At 43.6% G+C, this 22,281-nt stretch overlaps 3 protein-coding genes across 6 annotated transcripts in view; all 3 read right to left on the bottom strand.

Annotated features, from left to right (window-relative positions):
- LOC147162506 (guanine nucleotide-binding protein G(q) subunit alpha) overlaps nt 1–13,380 on the bottom strand; it is a 20,680-nt gene extending 7,300 nt beyond the window's left edge. For 2 of the 3 annotated variants that reach the window (XM_086094916.1, XM_086094917.1), the window contains exons 1-4: nt 12,442–13,380; nt 3,329–3,513; nt 2,800–2,954; nt 615–743 (exon numbers count right to left, since the gene is read on the bottom strand). In XM_086094916.1, coding sequence (XP_085951042.1) covers nt 615–743; nt 2,800–2,954; nt 3,329–3,513; nt 12,442–12,577 — 605 coding nt within the window. In that variant the 5' untranslated portion in view covers nt 12,578–13,380. The remainder of the gene's footprint in view (nt 1–614; nt 744–2,799; nt 2,955–3,328; nt 3,514–12,441) is intronic. The other variant, XM_086094915.1, reaches the window with a different exon arrangement.
- A 193-nt stretch (nt 13,381–13,573) lies between these two features.
- Nucleotides 13,574–19,110, bottom strand: LOC147162507 (uncharacterized). 2 transcript variants are annotated; one of them, XM_086094914.1, is made up of 4 exons: nt 18,397–18,765; nt 17,749–18,297; nt 16,466–16,626; nt 13,574–15,005 (listed from the first exon to the last, which is right to left on the bottom strand). In XM_086094914.1, the coding sequence occupies exons 2-4, from the start codon at nt 18,295–18,297 to the stop codon at nt 14,579–14,581; spliced, it is 1,137 nt and encodes a 378-aa protein (XP_085951040.1). In that variant the 5' UTR covers nt 18,397–18,765; the 3' UTR covers nt 13,574–14,578. The 2 variants fall into 2 exon arrangements, with proteins under 2 accessions (XP_085951040.1, XP_085951038.1); XM_086094912.1 differs by having other exon boundaries at nt 13,577–15,005; nt 18,620–19,110.
- A 109-nt stretch (nt 19,111–19,219) lies between these two features.
- On the bottom strand, nt 19,220–21,626 carry tpgs1 (tubulin polyglutamylase complex subunit 1). Its single transcript, XM_086095084.1, has 2 exons — nt 21,249–21,626; nt 19,220–20,338 (listed from the first exon to the last, which is right to left on the bottom strand). The coding sequence occupies exons 1-2, from the start codon at nt 21,608–21,610 to the stop codon at nt 19,768–19,770; spliced, it is 933 nt and encodes a 310-aa protein (XP_085951210.1). The 5' UTR covers nt 21,611–21,626; the 3' UTR covers nt 19,220–19,767.
- Nucleotides 21,627–22,281: the final 655 nt, after the last annotated feature.

Raw genomic sequence — 22,281 nt, forward strand, 5'->3', positions numbered from 1 at the left:
ATTCCTGGATGCCCTGTGGCTCTCTGCTGCCTCTTAAAGGTTAGTCTTGGTACTACAACAACAAAAAATGTACATGCCATCATTACAAAAAAAAAAAAAAAAAAAAAATGATGAGAACGAAAACAAATATTTGTGTGTACCCCACTTTCTTCAGCTCTCATCTTTTAAATTTGCAAAATCTGTTGCTGCCAGTGTGGTGGGATCAATGACAAACAGGAAGAGGAATGTCAGCACTTGGGGGCCGATAAAGAAGGTTTGGACAACTGTCAAGTCAAGGATGACAGGAAGCCCATTTCTACAGCTTCCTGAAAGATCTTTGACCTTGACACAGTTGCCAGCCCTCTTCATCGCATACGAGGCGGTTGCCCGTCTCAAGCGAGAGTGCAGCCTTTGGTTTCGGTCCTGCCGGGCCAGAACCTTAACACAAATCACTGATGTATGGTCAGCCTAAACAACTTTTGGCCCTCTGGTTGTTTTCAGAGCAGGTTTGTGGCTCCCCCCCCTGCCCCCCCCCCCCAAATTGTGGCCATGACAGAACGTTTAGTTTGCGTCCATCAGTGGATTTGTGCCGGCGTGGCGGTTACGCTGCAGTCCTGGTTTCACGTCAGGGGTACCTGAAGATGACATTCTCCAGATCAAAGGGGTACTCTATAATGCCCGTGGTGGGAACACGGACCCTGAGCACGTCCTGCTGGGTGGGGACGTAGCCGTCGGCAGTCACGCGATCTAAATCGCTAAGGTAACTGGAGATATACATGTGGATATACAGACGGCAAACAAGTATGGCATCACAATCGTCTTGTGCTTTTGTACCAGTGATTCCCAACCACTGCGCGCTTAAAACATTAGTGTAACGTGATCGTCAGGTGTGATGCGGGAAAATGACCTAATTTCACTGAATTGATTGAATTGAAAATTTGAAACGTATTTACTATCAATGGATCTCAACTCATTCACTCCCAGCCATGTTCACTTTACTGGATTTTGACACATTCTGCGAGGCCCACAGAATGTTGTGCTCTATTGCTATAAAAACATGAAACTTACCAAAAGAAAGATTAAGAGTCTTTCATCTGGGAAAAAAAAGTATATTTCTGTTTCCCTTTTGCAGCAATCAGCATTAGAATATAGCGAAGTTTCATCATTATTCACAAATCTATTTAGAATGCTGAGTAATTTAGATTTTTTTCAACATGGCCCTGGTTCATCTCCTTTGCTCTGCTGCTACCTGCTGGCCGTTTGTGTAATAACTACCATTTCTTTAACCGTTCTTTGCAGTTGAGAGGCTGCATCAAAGCCTTCTGTATGCTTTATCATAAAAAAAAAACTTATTTGGGACACTTAAAACATTTAAAATAGAACGTATTTATACGTTTTTGGGAGCAAATGAGTCAATAGTCTCATTTCTACGCCAGAGGCAAAGTGACAGGCAGAACGAATAACCTGTTGTTGTTAATACAACAAAGATTTCACACAGAGAGACTAAATTTGTGAGTAAGTTGAGAAAAACGTATCATTATTTCAGTAGATACACATTTTTGATTTTTTTTTTTTTTCCGGTTGGGAAACACTGTTTTGTACAACCTGCAAGCAAGCGGATTTTTAAATCTCTAATACAACACGTCTACAGTCAGGGGGCACTTGAAAGTGCGCCACTCAGCTTGGCGTTGTATCTGTCTCGTGAGAAAAGAAAAACTAGCTAAATCCTCAAAGAGATCATAAAAAAACAAAGCAAACAAAAAAAATGAGACAAACAACCGTATTTCCTCAAATACAGTAATCCCCGCATTTTCCTATTTTCGCCCCGTGGAACTTTTCTTTGCTCTTTCTGAGTTTTCACGACATGTGCTTTTCCTCCCTAAATCAAATCATGCCCTTAAAACATGAACGTAGGCAATTAGAAACAAAAATGTGGGGGTTATAAATTACTGCAAGACTCAGTCCCCTGTTATTTTAATGTTGCCAGGTGCAAAATCAAAAATTTTAAATTATAACACGCCTATTTGTAACCCTAGTTTAATTAACACCCAAGACACATTTAACAACGGTGCCTTTATTAATTGTTTCAATGAAACATGTTTAAGTGACAATAATATGACGTCTTAGTTTTCGCCTAAATAAAGTTTACAAAAAAAGTGCATAATGGCTTGAGATTAATTCTTACAGCTGCACAATGAATGTAAAAATGTTTGAACCTTAATCACAATGCAGTGAACACTGAACAGTTCCTGAGTGGTTCTTTTCTTCCACCCGTGTTTAATTCCTTCTGATTGCACTGCTCTTTATTTTCGTCACTGCCGTTTTTCATTTTCGTTTTTTAGTCTTTGACAAAATTGTCAGTCAATTTTAGTCATTGTTGTCGTCCCAATGAATGGCTTCTATTTTGATTTCCGTCTGAAAATTTTTTTTAGTGGTGAAAAATATAACAACACATTAAAAAACAAAAGTCTTACCACGTTAGCGCAGCATCAAATAAGATTACAAGTGACTGTACACTGACAAAGTCAGTCAGCAGTGATGTTTGCCTCACTGTTTATGATTCGACAGGGTGTCATGACTTTTTCTGCCTCGTTTTTTTTTTTTTTTTTTGCCATTTATTTTCCAAATAAAAACTTGTTTGTACAAATAAACGCCACACCCCAGCATTTGCGGAAATACGGTACACAATTTCATAAATGCAGCAAACTCGTGAGCTAATGTAAAAGGCAACAAAATAACATTTTTTTTTGTAAATCCACACATATTCAAACAAAATGTTTACACCAACAACAACCAGCCAGCCAGTCTGGGGCCACGTACTATTTGGTGGAATCGGAGAGCTGGTACTCTCGGCGGCGATCGTAGGCCTCCTGGATCCCCGGGTCGGACCACAAGCATTTGATGGCGGCGATGTAGGGATGGTCAAAGCCGTTGATCTTTTCAATGTCCACTTCTTTCACCAGCATGGCGTGAGACTGCACAGACCAAGTGAGATAACACAGAGAGAGATTCATTTTTTAAATATATTTTATCAAATAGAACTTGGATATTTTTGTTCCCGTCAATGGGAACGCGTGTCAATGTTTCGCGAATTGTAGTGACTGTATCTGTACTGATCAGCGACAACGATTATGACGACACGTCGAAAAGAAAAAAACTGCCATAAAAAGGTGGTTAACAAACTTTTCTCTCCTGTGGACTACATTTCACTATGTATCCCAGGAGGTGCTAATCAGTCCTCAATTAGAAGTTCTCTTGGGGTGGGGGGGGGGGGTTATAATTGAGAACTGGTGTTGCTCTATCATTAAAACAACTGTGTTGGAGGCGTGGGGGGGGGCACAATTCTTACCCGATTCTGTTCGTATTTGTAAGGGATCTTCAGGTTCTCTGTGGCCCGGATCATCGCCTGCATGGAGGTGAAGATGTTTTGGTAAACCAGGCGGATGAAGCCTCTCTTGTCTTCGTCGGAGTAGCCGGTGCCGTGGATGATCCTCATCTGCTTGATGAAGGTGCTCTTGCCGCTTTCTCCCGTGCCTGGGATGGAAGGACACAAAAGCAGTAGGGCTGGTAAAATGTATCGATTATAGACAAGTAATCGTTTGTCTAATTAATTGACAGCTATTTTAATGATGGAGTAATCGTTTGAGTCATTTATTTATCCATCCATCCATCCATTTTCTGTACCGCTCGTCCTCACAAGGGTCGCGGGGGTTGCTGGAGCCTATCCCAGCTGGCTTCGGGGCAGTAGGCGGGGTACACCCTGTACTGGTTGCCAGCCAATCGCAGGGCACCAACAACCATACTCACAATCGCACCTGTGGACAATTTGGAGTGTCCAATTCACCTGCCATGCATGTTTTTGGAATGTGGGAGGAAACCGGAGTACCCGGAGAAAACCCACGCAAGCACGGGGAGAACATGCAAACTCCACCCAGGAAGGTCGAAGCCCGGACTTGATCTCACAACCTTTGTTTTTATTGAAAATGTCCAAATTCTTTCATCCCAGCATATCAAGAGTAAATCAAAATAAGACATTTGCAAACATCTGTTTTTACTTTGGAGAACAATGACCGAACCGATAACATGGTACAATATCAATCGCAAATACAAAGTACGAAATAAACACTAATCATTGGTTAATAAACAGTAATCAGGGAAAAAATGCTTTTGTGATGCAATATTAAATCTCCTGGGATCTTGGGGAAAAAAATCAAAACACCCCCTAGAAATATTAAAACTACTCTCGGGCGGCCAACTGGGCTCAGTCAAAAAAGCTGGCTCAAAACTATAATTAATTTTAAAACCATATTTGCACCACCTGGAAGTTTCTCGGGAGGTAACGATAACGGCAATATCGTGATATTGCGACATTAAAACTGCCACAATATCGTCGTCGTCGTCATGCCACGATATTAAAAGCAGCACATCTGCTAAAAAAAAAAAGTCAGGTTGATTTCCTGTTGTGCAGTTCTAGCACCCCCCGGTGGCTAGTTTTTTTTTAGTGCAGTTTAATTTTCATAAGGGATGTTTTGGCCCTTCTAGGTTTAAAATCCAACGAACGTAATATGCTTGTGAAGCGAGTCAGTATGTGGAGGAACTCAATGTGTGCGCGCATTAGCAAGTAAGTGCCTCAATATGAAGTGTTATTAGAGATTGTAAGTGGTTTATACGCATTGTTGTTATGTACAAAAAAAAAAAGCACCTGTGACCTTTTTTTTTTTTTTTTATATAGCCAACCTCTCCACAATTTCGTGATAAAATCGTATCGTGATGTTTGGATATCGTTACCTCCCTACCATGACGCACGCAGTCAGTTTTGTTTCAAAGTAATTGATGGAATAATGGATCGGATAAAGGATTCCAAAAAGGTTTGTTCGTGACAATCCATTTTTCAAACCCAATGTAAACATGAAAAAAAATCTGCCATTTGTCACACCAGCTGAATTGTTTCATTAGGAAATGGCTCTTTCGAGATTCCCAAATGATTGATTTAATTGGTTGCAACCGCTCACAATTGACTTATTAGTTTTTTTTTTTGTTTGGCTGCTTGAAAAGTGAGCACACTAGAATGATTTCTAAGGAGGAGGAGGAGGAGGAGGATGCGCTAATTTAATGACGTTAATTAATCTGGCCTACATTCCAATTTTGACGCTGAACTGCCGGCGCCGGCAAGTGACAGCGGGGGTCTTGGCACCCCTCATTGTGAGCCTGACGGGAGGATATAAAAGACGTCACACCAAAGAGACGATTTACACACCAGAACCTCTGCGTCAAAGTCAAACATTTTGAAAGTGATTCCTAAATGCACCCATTCGCTTTGGGGTCTTTTTTTTTCTTTTCTTTTTTTTTGCCATGATGGCGTCGCAGCCTTACCGAGTGAATCGAAAAGGAAGCCAGCACATGCATAATATCTGCAAAACACACTCATCTCAGCACCACCTACATTCAAGGTTTTTGAAGAGCAGCCATATTTCTGTCACCATGGCAACCGCTCTTACAGTCTCCCTTTTTTCTTTTCTTTTTTTGTCATTCCCGTAGTTTTTTTTTCTTCTATCCACCCCTCTGCTCTCCTCTCTTTCGTAGCAGACAGTAAATAAAACAGCAAAGCTTACTCTGTGCTCTCGGGCTTAGACGTCGAAGGGGGGGCCCCGACGTTTGGGTTTTGTGGGGCAGCGAGCTGGTCTGAGGTCAGTTCCAGGTGCTTGCTAATTAAAAACCATGCAAGATGGAACGTCTTAATTGATTCATTTGCGAAATAAGCCAAATGTTTATACCGGTAATTGCCCCTGAACGCGCACATTAACCCTAAACTATGACGTCAAAACGCGATATAATATCAATTTCAAACTCATCTTAAAACCATACTCTTGTAAATAAATAGCTTTACAGTACGGTATATGGATTGCCATGATTTCCTACGGTCAATATTGCTTTGGCTTTTATACGATTTTTGAACTGTGTTAATAATCAAAACAAGTGGTCTACTGTATTTGTAGTTAAATTCTACAGACAAATTTGCAAGTAGGTCAGTTCGCTAATTGTAATTGACAACTTTGACGAGGGTTTACTGTAATGTTTTAAATGTACTTTGTCCAGAATGAATTTGATAACTACATTCTTTTTCATGTAGAATTAATAGCTTTAAAAAAACGAATTTCGCCACTTGCTGTCGACTGAAGATGACATCACCCGTGCTGAGGAAATGGGTAGCGACCAATCATGGCTCAGTCTGCTGACAAAACCCAGAAAACAGGTGATCGGTTGTTACCCATTTCCTCAGCGCAGGTGATGTCATCGTCAGTCGACAGCAAGTAGAAAGATGTGTCTTTAAAAGTTGCACGTGAAAAATAATGAAGTTATGAAATTAATTCTAGACAAAACATTCACTTTTTTACTGCTGGAAATGGCTCAATGAGTCAAGTATCCCTTTAAGAGCAGCAAAACGAGTGCTCATGCCCTGGTGGTGAATGAAGGCCGCTTCACGTCGCCAACTTACTTCTCGTGACCCAACATCATGAGATCTCGCTCACACTGCTTTTCTCTCCCTCAACTGTCCCTCTTTCACCAGCCGACACACTACGGGCCTCTGTCTTTCCCTGACGATTTGCATGGCCTTGCCAGACCCCCACCGCAGAATCTGCCTCTCTGTGGTAATCAACGCCGTGTGTCAACAATTGTGAACATTTACGAGGTTTTTGGTTGAACCTGGAAACAGGAGGTCGCGTTCAACAACGCGAACAGACATAAATACACACGTATGTTCCGCAAAAAATAAATAAATAAAATAGGAATAAACAAAAAAAAAAAACGAATAGGAAAAAACATCCCTGTATATTAAATGCTGGCTGCGTGATCGATTCCATTTGTCGCCTTCACAACCCGTAAAAAAAAAAAAAAAAAAAAAAGAACTGTCAAGCAAAAACGATGTCTTTGTTGATTCTTAGCTTGAGTTTTCTAATGGCCACCGAGTAGAGCAAAAGGATGAAGAATATTCCGCCTGCCAGTATTAAGTATTGTATCTGTTTTTTTCTATTCTGTTCCCCATCATTTTGTGTTCAAATATCCATTGTTCCTAAAACCACGACTCACCATGCTAACCGTTAGCGTGCCATTGAAGTTCAACATTGTTTGATAGCATTAAGCAAAGCAGACTTTTTCATAAGGCAAAGCATATTTTTCCCCCCTTTATTTTATTTAACAATCATTTTAAATATCCCCCCTTCCCTTCAAAAAAAAAAAAAGCCCCCCAACCCAGTGTTATAAATATTTATCCGAATTTTCCAAATAATTACAAAACAGCTGGGGGGCGGAGTGGGGCGGGGTGGGGGGGGGGGGGGACTGTAAACCACTGGTATTCAGTCACAGGACAGAAAGGGATGGAGCTACTATGACAAGGCGGCCTGGAGCGATATGACACACACCTGCTGCCTCACCAGTGGGGCTGAGGGGATGGACACACCCACCCACCCACCCACCCACCCACCCACACACACACACACACACACACACACACACACACACACACACACACACACACACACACACACACACACACACACACACACACACACACACACACACACACACACACACACACACACACACACACACACACACAGTTTGTGTGTTGCACCTCCAGGCACGGATGTTAGCACTACAAAAGTGGCCACACATTGATTTACACAAACAACCTAAATCACAGGTGCCAAACTTAAGGTCCGGGGACATGATCGGGCCCGCCACATCATTTTATCTGGCCCTCGAATGCAAATCAAACAACAAAATTTAAAACGGTCTTATTTAGTAAATAGTGTTGCGATATTGCAAGCATTGTATACACAAACACGTCTTTACAGTAATTTGATTTTTTTTTTTTTTTTTTACAAATTATTCTTGACTTCTGATTTCAAAACTAGCTATCCATCAATTTGTTGAGTACTGTATATATAATAATGAGGTGATGAAACATTTATATGGTTTCAAATTCATAATGGCCCTCTGAGGGAAACTGTGGTATTGTGCATTTTTGTATATTATTGATGGTTTCTATAATTGGGATACGATAAGTGTCGGTGTCAAGATCGGGTCAGTCCCTACTGAAGGTCCAATACCAAATGTATGGCCAGCCACTGCCCTCATCCAACATTTTTGCTGCGTTGCACTGACGTGAGCTCCTCCCGTGTTTACAACCAACAAACAGGCAGAGGCGGGGTGCTCAAGTCCGAGTCATGTGACTCGAGTCCCGCTGATTTTCTGCCAGCTGCAGCCCTAGGTAACTAAATAATGCTTGACTTCCCAAATGCTGGGTTACAATCCTAACATCGCGGTACTGACATTCTAAATGGAAGGTGCAACAAAAAGATCAAGTGACACTAGTGGAAATGACGATGAACGTGTGTGGGGGGGGGGGGGGGGGGAGTAATAAACAAGCGTGGCAGCTGGTCATAGTTAGCTAAGCATGATAAATACGCCGCCCTGAAGAAACTGGCAAGGCTACGTCCCCCACGTCCTGCCACGGGACATCAACAGTATGTGGGACACTCGCCATGTAGCCTCAATCACCCCGAACCTCCAGAGAACCAGCCATGCCCCCGTTTATGTACTGGACGGCCATTGAATTGCATCATCGGCGGGAAGGGTGGGGGAGGATATTTCTTTATACAGTATTTTTGGTAATTAACTGGCCGATTAATCAGTATTTTTTCCTGCCACAAATCTGCATTTGGCGTAAAAAAAAAAAAAATCCGTATGGGTCAGGCCCTAATTTCCATGCCTTTATCCAAAAACATTATTTCTGTATCGGTCCGTTGAGGTGAAGGAGGAGCTGAGCCGAAAGGCAAAGCTCTCGATTTACCGGTCGATTTACGTTCCAACCCCCACCTATGGTCACGAGCTGCGGGTTCGTGACCGAAAGAACAAGATCCCGGATACAAGCGGCCGAAATGAGTTTCCTCCGCGGGGTGTCCGGGCTCTCCCTTAGAGATAGCGTAAGAAGCTCGGTCATCCGGGCGGGACTCCTCCGCGTTGAGCGGAACCAGTTGAGGTGGCTCGGGCATCTGGTTCGGATGCCTCCTGGACACCTCCCAGGAGAGGTGGCATGTCACACCGGCGGGAGGCCCCGGGGACGACCCAGGACACGCTGGAGAGACTACGTCTCACGGCTGGCTTGGGAACGCCTTGGGATGCCGTCGGAGGAGCTGGTTGAAGTGGCTGGGGAGAGAGAAGTCTGGGCTTCCCTGCTAAAGCCGCTGCCCCCGCGACCCGACCCCGGATAAGCGGATGGATGGAGGATTTCAAATTGACATCAATTAATCACAATTCGGCGGCACGGTGGCTGACTGGTTAGCACGACCGCCTCCCAGTGCAAAGGTTGTGAGATCAAGTCCGGGCTTCGGCCTTCCTGGGTGGAGTTTGCATGTTCTCCCCGTGCTTGCGTGGGTTTTCTCCGGGTACTCCGGTTTCCTCCCACATTCCAAAAACATGCATGGCAGGTGAATTGGACACTCCAAATTGTCCATAGGTGCGATTGTGAGTCTGGTTGTTGGTCTCTGTGTGCCCTGCGATTGGCTGGCAACCAGTTCAGGGTGTACTGCCTACTGCCCGAAGCCAGCTGGGATAGGCTCCAGCAACCCCCGCGACCCTTGTGAGGACAAGCGGTACAGAAAATGGATGGATGGATGGATAATCACAATTCAGTTGGTCCGTAATATGTCAGAAAGTTGGCAAAAATATTGATTACAGCAAAGTTAAAGCAAACTTTTATTTTGACTCAACACAAAGATAATCAGTCTGCTTTCATGGAGGACTACGGAGACTGTTGAAAGTCCAAGCATTTGGACAATTTTAAGTAGTCATAAAATAAGGTAACTTATTAAATGTTTTTTTTGTTTTATTGGCATTTTCCGTGGAAAATGTATATCAGTGTTTTTCAAGAATTTTGGGGGGTTAAAAAAACAACAACAAAGCAGTACATTTTGCATCCATTTTCCAGTTCATAGGAGCGGTATGTGATTTACAATTGAGCTGGGCATGGTCGTGCATTCATCAGACACGCCCACACTTTTGAGAGTGGAAACAACAGTTATGTATTTATTTTTTTAGAATTTTGATGCCGTTTTTTTCTTCTTCAATTATTCAAATCTGGCCGGGTTGTCTCCTTTCCGTGGTGTGTCGGGCTCTTCTACCGCTCTCTATATAATAGTGTTACCTACACCTTAGCGCTCACACGCACACACACAGGGGAGCAAGAGTTGGAAGATCCTTATTGCCATATATGATCAAGAAAAAGACGGCTTGGCACCGGACGGGAAGGTCATCGCTAAACATCTTCAAGCTAACCCCTGATCCGCTCTTCCTCGAAAAAGGACAGAAAACGACTTCATCAATACCAATACGAGCGAGACAGTACAGATCAAAGCTCGTCGACTAACATGAGACGTTCGAAAGAAAGACTCCGGACTTGAGCGTCCTGGAGCTGTTTATGTAGGCCAGGCCAAAAGCTTTGAGCTTAAAACCTTTTTTTTTTTTTTTTTTTTTTGTTGTTTTGACCAAGTACAGGCAAACCAGTGGTGTGTGCAAGCAGGAAGCTGCCTGTATGACCTGATATGGTGACCGCCGGCAGCCAGATTGTGGGCACACTGCAGCAGCAACCCTGGCAAAGAGCTTTTCATTTATTTAAAAAAAAAAAAAAAAGAAAAAAAAAAGAAGAAGAAGAAGAAGAAAAAAAGTAGCTAAGCTCCCTAACCCGGTACATTTTTTCCCCATCTTCGCGCGGTGTTCATTGAGCGCGAGCGCACCATGAAAACAAAAGAATAACGATCCAAAACATAGCTGTTAGTTTTGTCCGTGTATTTTGGCGCCACTTGTTTAAGGACGCCAACAGCTATCCTCACCTCGCAGTCTCGGGAACATTCTGGATAGTCTGTCAGGATCATTTGCGTCAAAATATATGTAATTAATACAGCACTGAGCGCTTAATGCTTACGTCATAGTTCCCCATCCTATGAATGACACTTGTGATTCTTCATGCCCCCCCCCCTCCCCCCCCTGCAGTGAGCCTGGGAATAATAAGAGTCGGTGACATCTCAAAGCCTAAGCGGCGGATGTGTTTAACCAAGCCTGTTACGAACTCCTCGCGCTAATCCTGCCTTTTGCATGTCCTTATCCAGACGTCCACGCAAAAAGCCTCGACACATTGCCGAGTTGTTCTTGTCTGGTGTACCGTCATCGTCGCGAGACTTCAGCAGCCGACAAGCTAATAAAGCGCTGGGGGGGGGGGGGGGGGGGGTCAGGCATGTAATATTAGCCGGTTATTTGCATTTGAGTTGACCCATCGTTTTGGTTGCAGATTGAATTGTTAGCTGCACCAATGTTGGTATTAAGACGCATTTTACCGTCTCACTAACCCAATTAAGACGTCAAAATGCTGTAGGCTGAATCTCTGAGCAGGAGGGAGCGCTGCAAAGTTGGGGCACTTCTACGTGTCTCGCAAAATCCTTTGCACAAGTGTAAGTGGAAACACTCATGTCACTGGACAGATATTTCAACAAAGACGCACTTTTGATCGCCGTCAGCCACACACACTTTCTCATGCGTGCACTTATTTTTTATTTTTTATAGCATTCGCCACATTCTTCGAAGCCAATGGCTTCTTGAGATGCGATGCCCAACCCCATTTACAAATCAATCTCCAGACTTAAACCCTACAGAGCATGCGTTCTACCTGCCAAAGAGGAGACTTGAAGGTGAGTCGCTCCCAAAACAAAACCATCTATTTAGCTCTTATCATCAACAACTATTGACACTTATCAATTTGGAATCAATAATTAACTCACCGTGTATGTTTTTGGAATATGCGAGACGCAAGAGTACTTGGACAAAAACACACAAATTCCACACAGGAAGGCCACAGCAGATTCGAACCATGAATCTCAGAACTTGCCCACAGTGCTGCCGTTATGTTTGAAAATAAATCAAGACCATAGAAGTAGGAGGAACCCGGAGAGCAGTAGCTTAATTGTCCCATCTGATGACAAACCACAGAAGCAAATGGTTAGCTGCGGGGGCTAGCAGTCCATAACATCAACTAGCATGTGGTGGCCTGTTGGTACCAGATGCTTTAATTGAGCAACTTCGACATGGAAATGGAGCTGCCAAGTCAAAACATACACTCCCACAAATAACAACGACATGTATCCATATTGTCCTCCTGCACAAGGTCGGGGGCGTTTTTTTTTTTTTTTTTAGTACCTAATATCCACTTCCAACCTCAAACATGCATTTGTTGAGGGGGGGGGGGGGGGTAACACTACACTCCCTTGGCTCCCAGCTAGCACGTTTGCTAGCATTGGGAAGAAGGCCCCAAGGAAAGAGGTAAGTTTTCTATTTAAAAAAAAAAAAAATCTTTAAAAATAATAATAATAATAATAACAACATGACATCAATTAACGACACGGCGCTCACCGAGAAGAAGTAATTTCAGCTCCCGCCTGGAATCTCGCTTGTCTCGGCGAAGTTGCTTGTCAATTTCGGCATTGATTCGCTTCGACTCCTTCGCCTCCTCGCTCAGGCAACAAGCCATCATGGACTCCAGAGTCATCCCCTCCGCTGTGTATGGCCAGCCCCGCTCGGACCACGAAAAACACTCGGCGTTCGGCCTCTTCTTCCCAACACCACCTCCGCCGCCGCCACCACCACCACCACCCGCAGCGAAGAAGAAAAAAAAAATCAGCTGCGGTCCACGCGTGGACGTGGGGCAAGAAGGGGGGGGGGGGGGGGGTCGCTTGGTAGTGGTCTTGTCGGGACCGGACCGGGCCAGGGAAGGAGGAGAAGGGGGGGGGGAGGGGAAGAGTAACTCGGGGCCTCGCTGCCAAGTTGTCCCCGGTCTTCTCCGGTAGGCACTCGGGAGAGGACGAAGAGGAGGGCGGGAGGCTCCTCCACAAGATGCGCCTGTTTCTTGTGGGGAAAATGTCAATTCTATCTCCGGGAAGACAGCGGCGGTATCGCGTACATCCAACGGGCGACAAATCTGGAGCCGATGCTAGCAGGCTAACGCCCGGGTAAAACGACGAACGAACGGACGGCACCGCCGCTACTCGACGTTACCCCCGCTGGCGACGCCTTCCTTTTTCTCGGCTAAAAAAGACAAGACAAGGCGGCCTGCAGTGATTGGGGGACCTCGGGGCTTGGAAGGGTTCCGCCTTTATGATGTAGCGATAGCGGCGCCCATCGCCCCAATGCGGTCCATTTTGACGCTAGAATGCGGCATGCGGCTTGTATTCAGCACCTCTTGTTTTTCGTTTTAAAATGGAGCCCGAAACGAGGGGGTCTCCGCTGCTGGAACAAGGTGGGCAGCGAGTGTGTCCGCCAACCTGATGCATAACAGGGAGGAGGAGGAGGAGGAGGAGGAGGAGGAGGAGGAGGAGGAGGAGGAGCTGGAGTGACAGGAGGAGGGTTGCGTGGAGACCAATTGGATGGACGGGGTGGGTGGAGCCAATACACACACGCGCAAACGCACATATTTCCACAGTGAAAACTCATAAATATGCTTATGTTGTGTAAATTACAGTGAGACAAAATGTAATTTATTTGCTCTACCCCCCAACTAGGCAGAATTTTGTTCCCGTTCAGGGCTGAACTGGCCATCTGACATACAGGGCATCTGGCCAGTAAGACGGCGTCTTTCGGTCTGCATGTATTGTATACATTATCTCTACTTGTAAGCCCATTTCCACTTCAGAAAACATCAGAACGATCACCCAGATAATATAGATGCTCACTATAGAGAAAAATGATCTAGTGGTGAACTAATAGAATGCAACAACCTAAGTTCGAAGCACACGCACTGTGACGCCAGATACGCTTCGCAAGCCTGCCACCAATTACTATGTTTGCAAAGTTCTTGTCCTTCAGGTTTCCGTAACAGAAAGATGGCGGCGAAACATGTCAGCCTCATGCAAGGCGCGGCGCGATTCATAATATAATTATAGTGATTACATTTAAAAAACAATGTACATTGATGATATAACTTTTTTTGGGGGGGACATTACTGAAATGAATAGTGTTTTTGTTTTTTGTTTTATTATGAATGCACATTGGGGGAAAACATTTTTAAAAAATCTGCGCACTGTCCCTTTAATGTCAGAACACTGCAATGGGAAAGGACTTCCGGGCAGTTTTGAGGAAATTCTGGTCCACCATCTGGCATCTCATCTCAGGATGGTTAAGCAGTGCACCGTTAACACTCAACTCAACTTAAATTAAATTATAGAGCACTTAAAAACCATTGCTGCAAACAAAGTTCTGCACATGTAGTAAAAAAAAAAAAAAAACCTCTTTTAATAACAAAGACAGTTAAAATAAATTAAGAAATACAGTACAGCATACATTACTGTAAAAAAATAAATAAAATAAAAATAATGCTGAGTCAAAAGTCAAAGCATAAAAATGTGTTTTAAGGCAAGTTTTGAAAATGGGCAGAGAGGGGAAGGGGCTTGCCTTTGAACCCACGGACTGTCCGTTACTGCTGGATGCCAATTTTGGTGATGAACGGTGAGAAACTTAAAATAAATAAATAAATAAAAGTAGGAGTCCATTTGAGTCAGTCATTCTGTTGAAAATAGTCACAAAAAAGCTGTCGCACCTCCTCGCCTTGACCCTGGTCGGCGTCACCGTCGACCTCGGCGTAGGCGGGCGGCGGGCTCTCGGCCTCGGCCACCTCGGCCAGCCACTCGCCATTAAAGGCGTCGCCGTGCGACTCGCATACGTTGTGCAGAATGCAGCACGCCCGGATCATGGCGGGCACCACGTCAAGGCCGCAGTCGTTGCGCTTGCTCAGGCACTGCCAGCGCGCCTTGAGCCGCAGCAGCGCCTCCTGGGCCACGCGGCGGGCACGTCGCAGCCGCCGGTTGAACAAGTATTGGCGCTCGCTCGTCGCCGCCGGGTGGGCTCGCGTGGCCCGCTTCTCCGGATAGGCCTTCAGGAGCCAGCTCTGGAGCGGGTAGCAAGGCTCACCCAAGAGCACGTAGCTGCAACGCGGGGACGGGACCAACACATCATTAAACATTGGGAAGAAACCCTACAGCAGGGCTGGGCGATACGGCCTTTGTATAAAAAGCCCCAATTTGAATCGATTTGTCCTCCTTCAACAAAATGCTTAATTCAGGGATGTGATTTGACCAAAGTGAAATGATCTGAAAATTTAGCCGGGGGGTCTGGGGGGGCCGCGGGCACTCAGCTCGGTCCAGAGCTCATGGGTTTTCCCGTGTTTTTGAGTACTTTCAATGCACTCAAGATGACAAAGAAATGGACAAAACAACAGCATAAATTTTCAATGTATATTGAACTATCCCATATAAAATTGCAGTTTTAGTCAACTCAAAATCAGTCGCATTCAAAAACATTGGACTGCCTTTGCTTTTAAAAACTATCACTGAGAATATCATCATATATATTTACCATGCAATAAATCATTTAATCAATCATTCTTAATTTAATACATAATGCATAACAAAAACATAAAATAGCTCATGCAGCAAGCTCTGGTAAAAACACAATCATGCATTCGTGGAATGCATGATTGACTAAGATCATCTCTGTAAGTGCATACATCAAGACAGTCAACATATTGAAAGCTGAAAAGTGCAAACATGCAGCATTCATTTGAGTTTGTGTCAATGAGTAACCATGTTAAATATTTATGGCCATTTTTATTACGTTATAATATTTTCGGAAATTTGATTTCGATTCATTTGAAACGTTTACCACCGACCTCAAAATTCACGACTCTGTCAGCAACTGGTGCAGGTTCACGTCTCTCGATTACCGCTTCCGATTGTGATGTCAATAAGGTCTGGAGGCCGTAAAGTTTTGGAGTTTTCGTTTGGGCACCGAAACTTCCAGCGATGGAATAATTTGTTGTTCTTGACTGGAGTTCTTTCACGTGTTTTTTGCTCTTTGCGTGACTTTCAAGAGCTTTGAAACCTCTCGCACCATCGTCAACGGTGTCACGGCACCAAATGCAAAGCGCTTTCCTGGCACGATCGATCTTCCGAATAAAGTCACTGAACAAATTCGTCACAGTCTTCTTTCCGACATTTGCAGATATATCCTTCTCTAACCAGTCCCATCGAAACTTGTTTTTTACGATCTTGTCCATTTCCTTAACTCGCGGAGCATCTTTGCGTTCGATCACGGACATCTTTCTTTAAACACCCGGCAAAAACGTCTGAGAAATGAACAACGGCATACGCCTATGCCTTTATAACAAGCGCGTTTATTGGTCAACACGGAGACTTCGGCCAATCGCAAGATCCGTTTCATTTCAGTTACGGAAACACTCAAATGGAACGCCGTTGAGACGAAATCGGATTTTTTACCACTTAAAAAATTGTAACATTTTATTTTTGGAGATAAAAAATGCGGAATTCCGCGAATTAGCGGAAAAATCACATCCCTGTTAATTACATTACTCCACGACAACATGCACCTGAGTTGCTTTCCCATGAAGAAAGGCGGCGGCACCGACGATAGTCCGCCCTCCGCTGCCGTGGTCCACAGCGACGACTTCTGCAAAATATCTGCCGGCTCGATCCCGCCGGGGAAACAGGCGCACATGTCCCAGATCTGCCCGCGACCGTTTACTGTCACCTGTCACATCAAAGACAAGTCATGGATTTTTTTTCCCCCTCCGTGTACCATATTTATTGTAGTAGATGAAAACTAACAAAATATTGAAACTATATTTTACATTTTTAAAACAAAGTAAAAGTAACTCGAATTACTTGCACTTTTGACAAATACTCCTTGTATAAACAAAACAAACCCAATGACAACTAAACCTTATAAAAACTAACCTAAAATGAAGCATTTTCAATAGAGATAGACCGATTATCGGCATCAGCCATTTTGAAGAATAATGTGGCCGTTAATAGATCCATTAAAAAAAAAGTGTTAACTTAAGGGAACCAATTAAAATGTTCTCAGAGATGCTGCTGACCCTGGGAACTCTATGCACCTTCTGTTTTTGTTTGAAATTAAAACTAAGATGAGTAAACATTTAATACTTGTGATATTTTTTAAATGTTTTAATACTTTATTTACTGTAGACAACGTAAAAAGTTTTTATTTAACTTTTGAAAACATGCTACTACCCCCTGGGACATCCCAGAAATTGTTGTTAGATTTTTAAAACAAAGATGTGTATTGACTAAGATTTTTTTTTTAATCCAATAGTTTACGAACCCTAAAAGTCGTTAAATAAACATGTGCTTTAAAATTCCCCCCAAAAAACAAGAGCTAGAGTTTGTATTTTCTTCAAATTTTGATACCAATATTTTCCCTTTTAGTGCAAATAAATATTGGCTCCAAATATCGCTTATCGGCATCCTTGACTACTAATAATCGGTATTGGAAAAAAAAACCATATAGGTCTATCTTTAATTGAAAAAAATAAAATCTAAAACTAACAAATTGAAAAAACAAAAGTCAAAAAGGAGCAAAAGCTAACTGCGAGGCAGATCAAATGCATTCAGTCTGGACTCGATAAAAGTCATCATGCGTTTATTTTTTTCTAATTGCTTCAAACCCTTTGTTGTTGAGTATGTGATCTTCTAAACGTGCATTTGAGCATGAAATAGAATATACTGTCATTTACATCGGTTCAATTAAAAAAAAGACACATGATATGCACATACAGTAATTTCTCTATATTTAAAAGCTATATATATGAGCTCCAGCTCATATACTATAACGGTATAGAAAATAGCCCACCTGAGACAGCACCGAGAGCCAGCCGGCGGGGTTGATGTAATCGGACGCGTTACTGGACGGCGTGATGATGGCTGTGTGCAGCGTGGCCACAGCAGCAACACAGTGCGGGAAGCCCCACTGGGAGAGGAAGAGGCGTGCCGACGACTCCAGCTCAGGCTCGGCAGGGGGCCGCAGGTAGTCGGTACGGAACAGCGCCACGATGCTGTAACACATGTCTCGCACGCACTTGCAAACGGTGGACTTGCCCACACCAAACAGGGCGCTGATGGTGCGGTACTCCACGTTGGACGCCAGGCGCCAAAGCGCCACGGCCACGCGCTTCTCCACGGGCAGTGCCAGGCGGAAGCTGGTGTCCTGACGCGTCAAGCGGGAGCGCAGCTTGTCGCAAATGTAGAAGAAGGTCTCGCGGCTCATCCGGAACTTGTCCAGCCAGTCGGAGGGCTGGAATTCGGTCATCACCACCCGTTCCCACCAGTCCGTACTGGGGACGGTGGTCCAAGGGCGTGTGCGGATATGAGTGTTGGAGCGAATGCCCCCTGCTATCATCATCTGGGGGGGGGGGGGGGGGGGGGGATAAAGAGACTACATAAATAAGATGGCAGGTACAGTACAATACAGTCAGTCAAACATGCATACAAATGAACACACTCGCAAGGAGTCTCGACTGGAGGAGGTGCTTAAACTTCCCAAGTTTCTGAAAAACAGGCTGCTGATGTCACATTACACAAAAAAAAAAATGCCACTCTTAGGCAAAGTCCTACAAGTTATACAGCTAGGCGTGCAACAGTAATTACGATATCAGCTTTGATATAACATTTTTTTTTAAAAATCGAAATTATATTTCGCTCATTTATGCATCATGCAGTCAGACCATCATCATTCTCCTCTGCCTCTGGAAGAAGTACTGTCGCTGCCTCAGACGTCTTTGGATCTCATTGCGCCGCTGAACGTCCGCGTTGTTTACGTCCCTGCGGCGCTTCAGCAGCATGTAGGTCATGAGAAACATGAAGGGCCGCAGCCGCTCGTCGTCTTCATCCATTTTGACCCACAGCGCCGCAACACATTCGATTTAATCGTAGTAATATTACTTTTAAAATAAATAAATAAATATATATAGCTACAAAACAATGTTATACGCTACGCGAAGAGAAATCCCACTTCCGGTTATTCTTCTTCGGCTTGTTGACCCGGGAAGACTTCCGGGTTTTCTTTGTTTTCGCAACTGTCGAAATGAGTCTATTCATTCGGTTTAATTTTCTACTTACTAACTTAGATAAGTGACGTAGCAGCACAACAAATTCGCGTTGACGAGGTAACGTTAACAGCGACAAACCATGCAGATAGAATAATGTAGCTGTTATGTGATGTAGGTTGGACGTACTCTTGTGGGTTCTTTTTCCGGTTCAACCACTAGCATTTGGCACCACCTGCTGGACAAAAAAGAAATCACAGATTCATGGGTTATTTTCACGTACAGCATTTTTAATTCATAAATAGCCACAATGTTTTTTTTATTTTTTATTCATTAACTTAACAATTCACTAACCCGTACAACCAAATAAGATTCAATGCAAGGGCAATAAATACTGCATGTGTAAATGTCTTGTCATTGTGGTCGTTCTACGTTGTCCATGTTTTCATGTATCATCCAAGCATCATGCATTCTACAGACCTTTTGTAAACAATAGGCACCAGGGTAATTCTGGGTCATTGACCCGAACTGAAACCATAACAAAAACTTGTGTTTTTGTTGAGGATGTTCAATCCCACTTTTTTTTTTTTAGACCGATACCAGTACGTGTACTCATAATTTCCAAATCCTAGCTCCTGATCATAAAATGGCCACAAGAGGGCATGAGTGCCGATACTTTAAATTAAAGACATCGGCAATGATACCAATAATATCGGTACCCCTTAATGGCTCTGCCTGGGTCAAATGACATAAAAGGGTTTGTTTACTTGTGATGCCATCAAAGATGGATTTGTCTTTTGAACGTGTGACGTCACGGTGAAGAGCAACTATGAGATGACTTTCACACGAGCGATAAAGAGTTCCGCGGCGGCGTTCTCAAATTCCTTGGCGTCCATGTGACTAACCGGGGCTCGCGCCTGCGCTTCAGTCATGGCGCGCGCCAGCTGGTGCGGGGACATCTTGGCGCTGGCCTCCAGGCGACGCAGCGCTTTGACGCTAGCGGGGTCGGCATCGCGCGACGTCTCCAAAGCCTCCCTCAAAGCGCCCAACACGGCCAGGCACGGGGCCCGCGAAGCCGGCCCCTCGTCCGGCTGGCACACCTGGGCGTAGAGTCGCTGTGCTTGGCGGATGTAGTCAGAGAAAACGGCGCATGTCAGCACGCCATGGCGGAAGACGCCGTACGGTACGGCCTCGTGGTCGTGACAGTGGAGGCGGCACAGTAGCGGGGCGGAAGTGGAGGCCGGGACGCCGCCCTCGCCGCACAAGCACCGCAGGGTTTGAGTGTACAGGGCACCGCTCACACCGCCGCCCGCAGCTCCAGCATCACCTGCATGCCCGAAAGGTCCCGTGAAGCTCAAGAGGTCGTAAGCCACACGGACGTTGTTACCAAATGCAGATCTGGGTATAGAGACATAAAAAAGGACAAATTATGAGATTGTATTTGCAAATTACAATTCAGGTGGACGTTAACTTCAGACAAGATATTAACTAAGTACCGTCCTTGACTCGTATCGCAACCCATGTATCGAGATACCCTCATCTTTTATTGGAGAGGTCCTAATATTTTTCTATTTAGCATTTATTTGAAAAAAAATATGGATGGATAATATGTTATTAACTCAATCACTGCCATTGACGGCTTAAGACGTCAAAAATTCATTTTAACTATTTTAATTAGTTTAAAAAATTTAAAGTATGAAAACCTAGAAAAAAGTTTTTATTGTGCATTTAGAACAGATATAAAATTTGTGATTAATCGTGAGTTAACTATTGAAGTCATGTGATTAATTACAATTAAAAAATTAATTGCCCGACGATCTAATTTTGAATATATATTTTTTTATAATCTTTTTTCAAAAAAAGAAAAAATTAGGGCATCAGGCGATTAATTTTTTTAATTGTAATTAATCGCATGACTTCAATAGTTAACTCACGATTAATCACAAATGTTATATCTGGTCTAAATCTACAATATTTTTCCCCCTAGGTTTTCATACTCTTGTTAACAAAACTGGGGGGAAAATATTAAACTAATATAAATAGTTCAAATGAATATTTTTACGTCTATAGCCGTCAATGGCAGTGAATGAGTAAATATCTACAAATCATTTTCTACATTTGTTTTGCTTTTAATTTTGTATTCATTTATGAGTGCATTTCTTGACTTCTTACTGTATTATTTTTGTATTAGTTTGAATACATTTGTTTTTATTTACTTCTTACTGTTAATTCATAAGTAATGTATCTTTAAAATCAATTTCTAAACACAAACATCATTCGATATACATGAATGCATTAATTGTTACACCTCTGCGAATGGTGGGCCAGGCGCAGGTGCCACAGCGCCCGGTTGAGTCTCTGCTGAGCCCGGGCGCCAACTTCTCCTTCCCCAGGCGGGCCGTCGCTCAAGCGCGGCTCCTTGAGGTCTTCGCCACCGCTCTCCACCACGGCGGCGGCCAGGTTGCCGAAGTGGTCGGCCAGGAAGCCGATGGGGTCGTCCGGGCGGGCCTCCACCATCTTCAACACGGCGCCGCGGAGCAGCTCTCCGACGCCGGCCTGCGACAAGAACTCACGGTCTGTAGCCGGCCCGGAGGCTCTGGTGCCCGGCTCGGCCGGTGCGCCGGGAGACAACCCGGACCCGGCGGACCGGCGTTTTTCTCTGTCGGCCATCTTTGTTGACGTCCCGTGTCGCAGCAACGGAAGTGGAAGTGAAACGAGACGCCGGGAGGGGAGTGGGAGTCTCTCTCTCTCTCTCTTTTTTTTTGTTTAACGCTAAATTATGTAGTGTACAAAAAATTTCAATAAAAAATATACATTTCAATATTCTATTATTTTGAGAAAAACACTGGACTAGAATTTCAGTTAAATTATTTACGTTAGCTTTTATTGAAATGAATTCATTATTTTTTAATTTTAATCATTTGACATAGCGAAATTTAGTCTTTACAAAGATAGTATAATTTGTAGTTAATATTTTAGTTAGTATTTTTAAAATATATTTAAAAAAAAAACTGCAATTACAGAGGCAGTTTCCATTTTTCCCATTGAATTTTTTTTAAATATGCCTCTACGGATTTACCATTTTTAGTTATTTAATAATTACTTAAAAGAGGAAATGTTTAGTCTGATTTCATGCCAGACAGTGAGAAAAAAAGTATATTTTTCTATATAGTGTATGTAAACATCTGGTTTCAAATGTATGTACCTAATGAAGCCCAGCGAAACATACCCACCCCACCAATTTATTTATTTTTTCACCATTCATTCTTTTAGTAATTTTAGAAAGCTTTTTTTAAATGTATTTTTCTGCATTGTTTTTTAACGTTTTCGGTTCTTGTTTT

This window comes from Leptonotus elevatus, chromosome 14, assembly GCF_054856555.1.
Source record: "Leptonotus elevatus isolate MCC_2025b chromosome 14, RoL_Lele_1.0, whole genome shotgun sequence".
NCBI classification, from domain to species: domain Eukaryota; kingdom Metazoa; phylum Chordata; class Actinopteri; order Syngnathiformes; family Syngnathidae; genus Leptonotus; species Leptonotus elevatus.

What these genes read in the sequence shown, in the direction of transcription:
- LOC147162507 (XM_086094912.1), bottom strand. Translation starts at nt 18,787, where the DNA reads ATGGATGAAGACGACGAGCGGCTGCGGCCCTTCATGTTTCTCATGACC. An exon ending in GGCTCTCGGTGCTGTCTCAG is followed by an intron (nt 16,627 to 17,748) that starts GTGGGCTATTTT and finishes TTGATGTGACAG; the next exon opens with GTGACAGTAAACGGTCGCGG. An exon ending in TTCATGGGAAAGCAACTCAG is followed by an intron (nt 15,006 to 16,465) that starts GTGCATGTTGTC and finishes CCCGCGTTGCAG; the next exon opens with CTACGTGCTCTTGGGTGAGC.
- tpgs1 (XM_086095084.1), bottom strand. Translation starts at nt 21,610, where the DNA reads ATGGCCGACAGAGAAAAACGCCGGTCCGCCGGGTCCGGGTTGTCTCCC. An exon ending in CTGGCCCACCATTCGCAGAG is followed by an intron (nt 20,339 to 21,248) that starts GTGTAACAATTA and finishes CTCTATACCCAG; the next exon opens with ATCTGCATTTGGTAACAACG.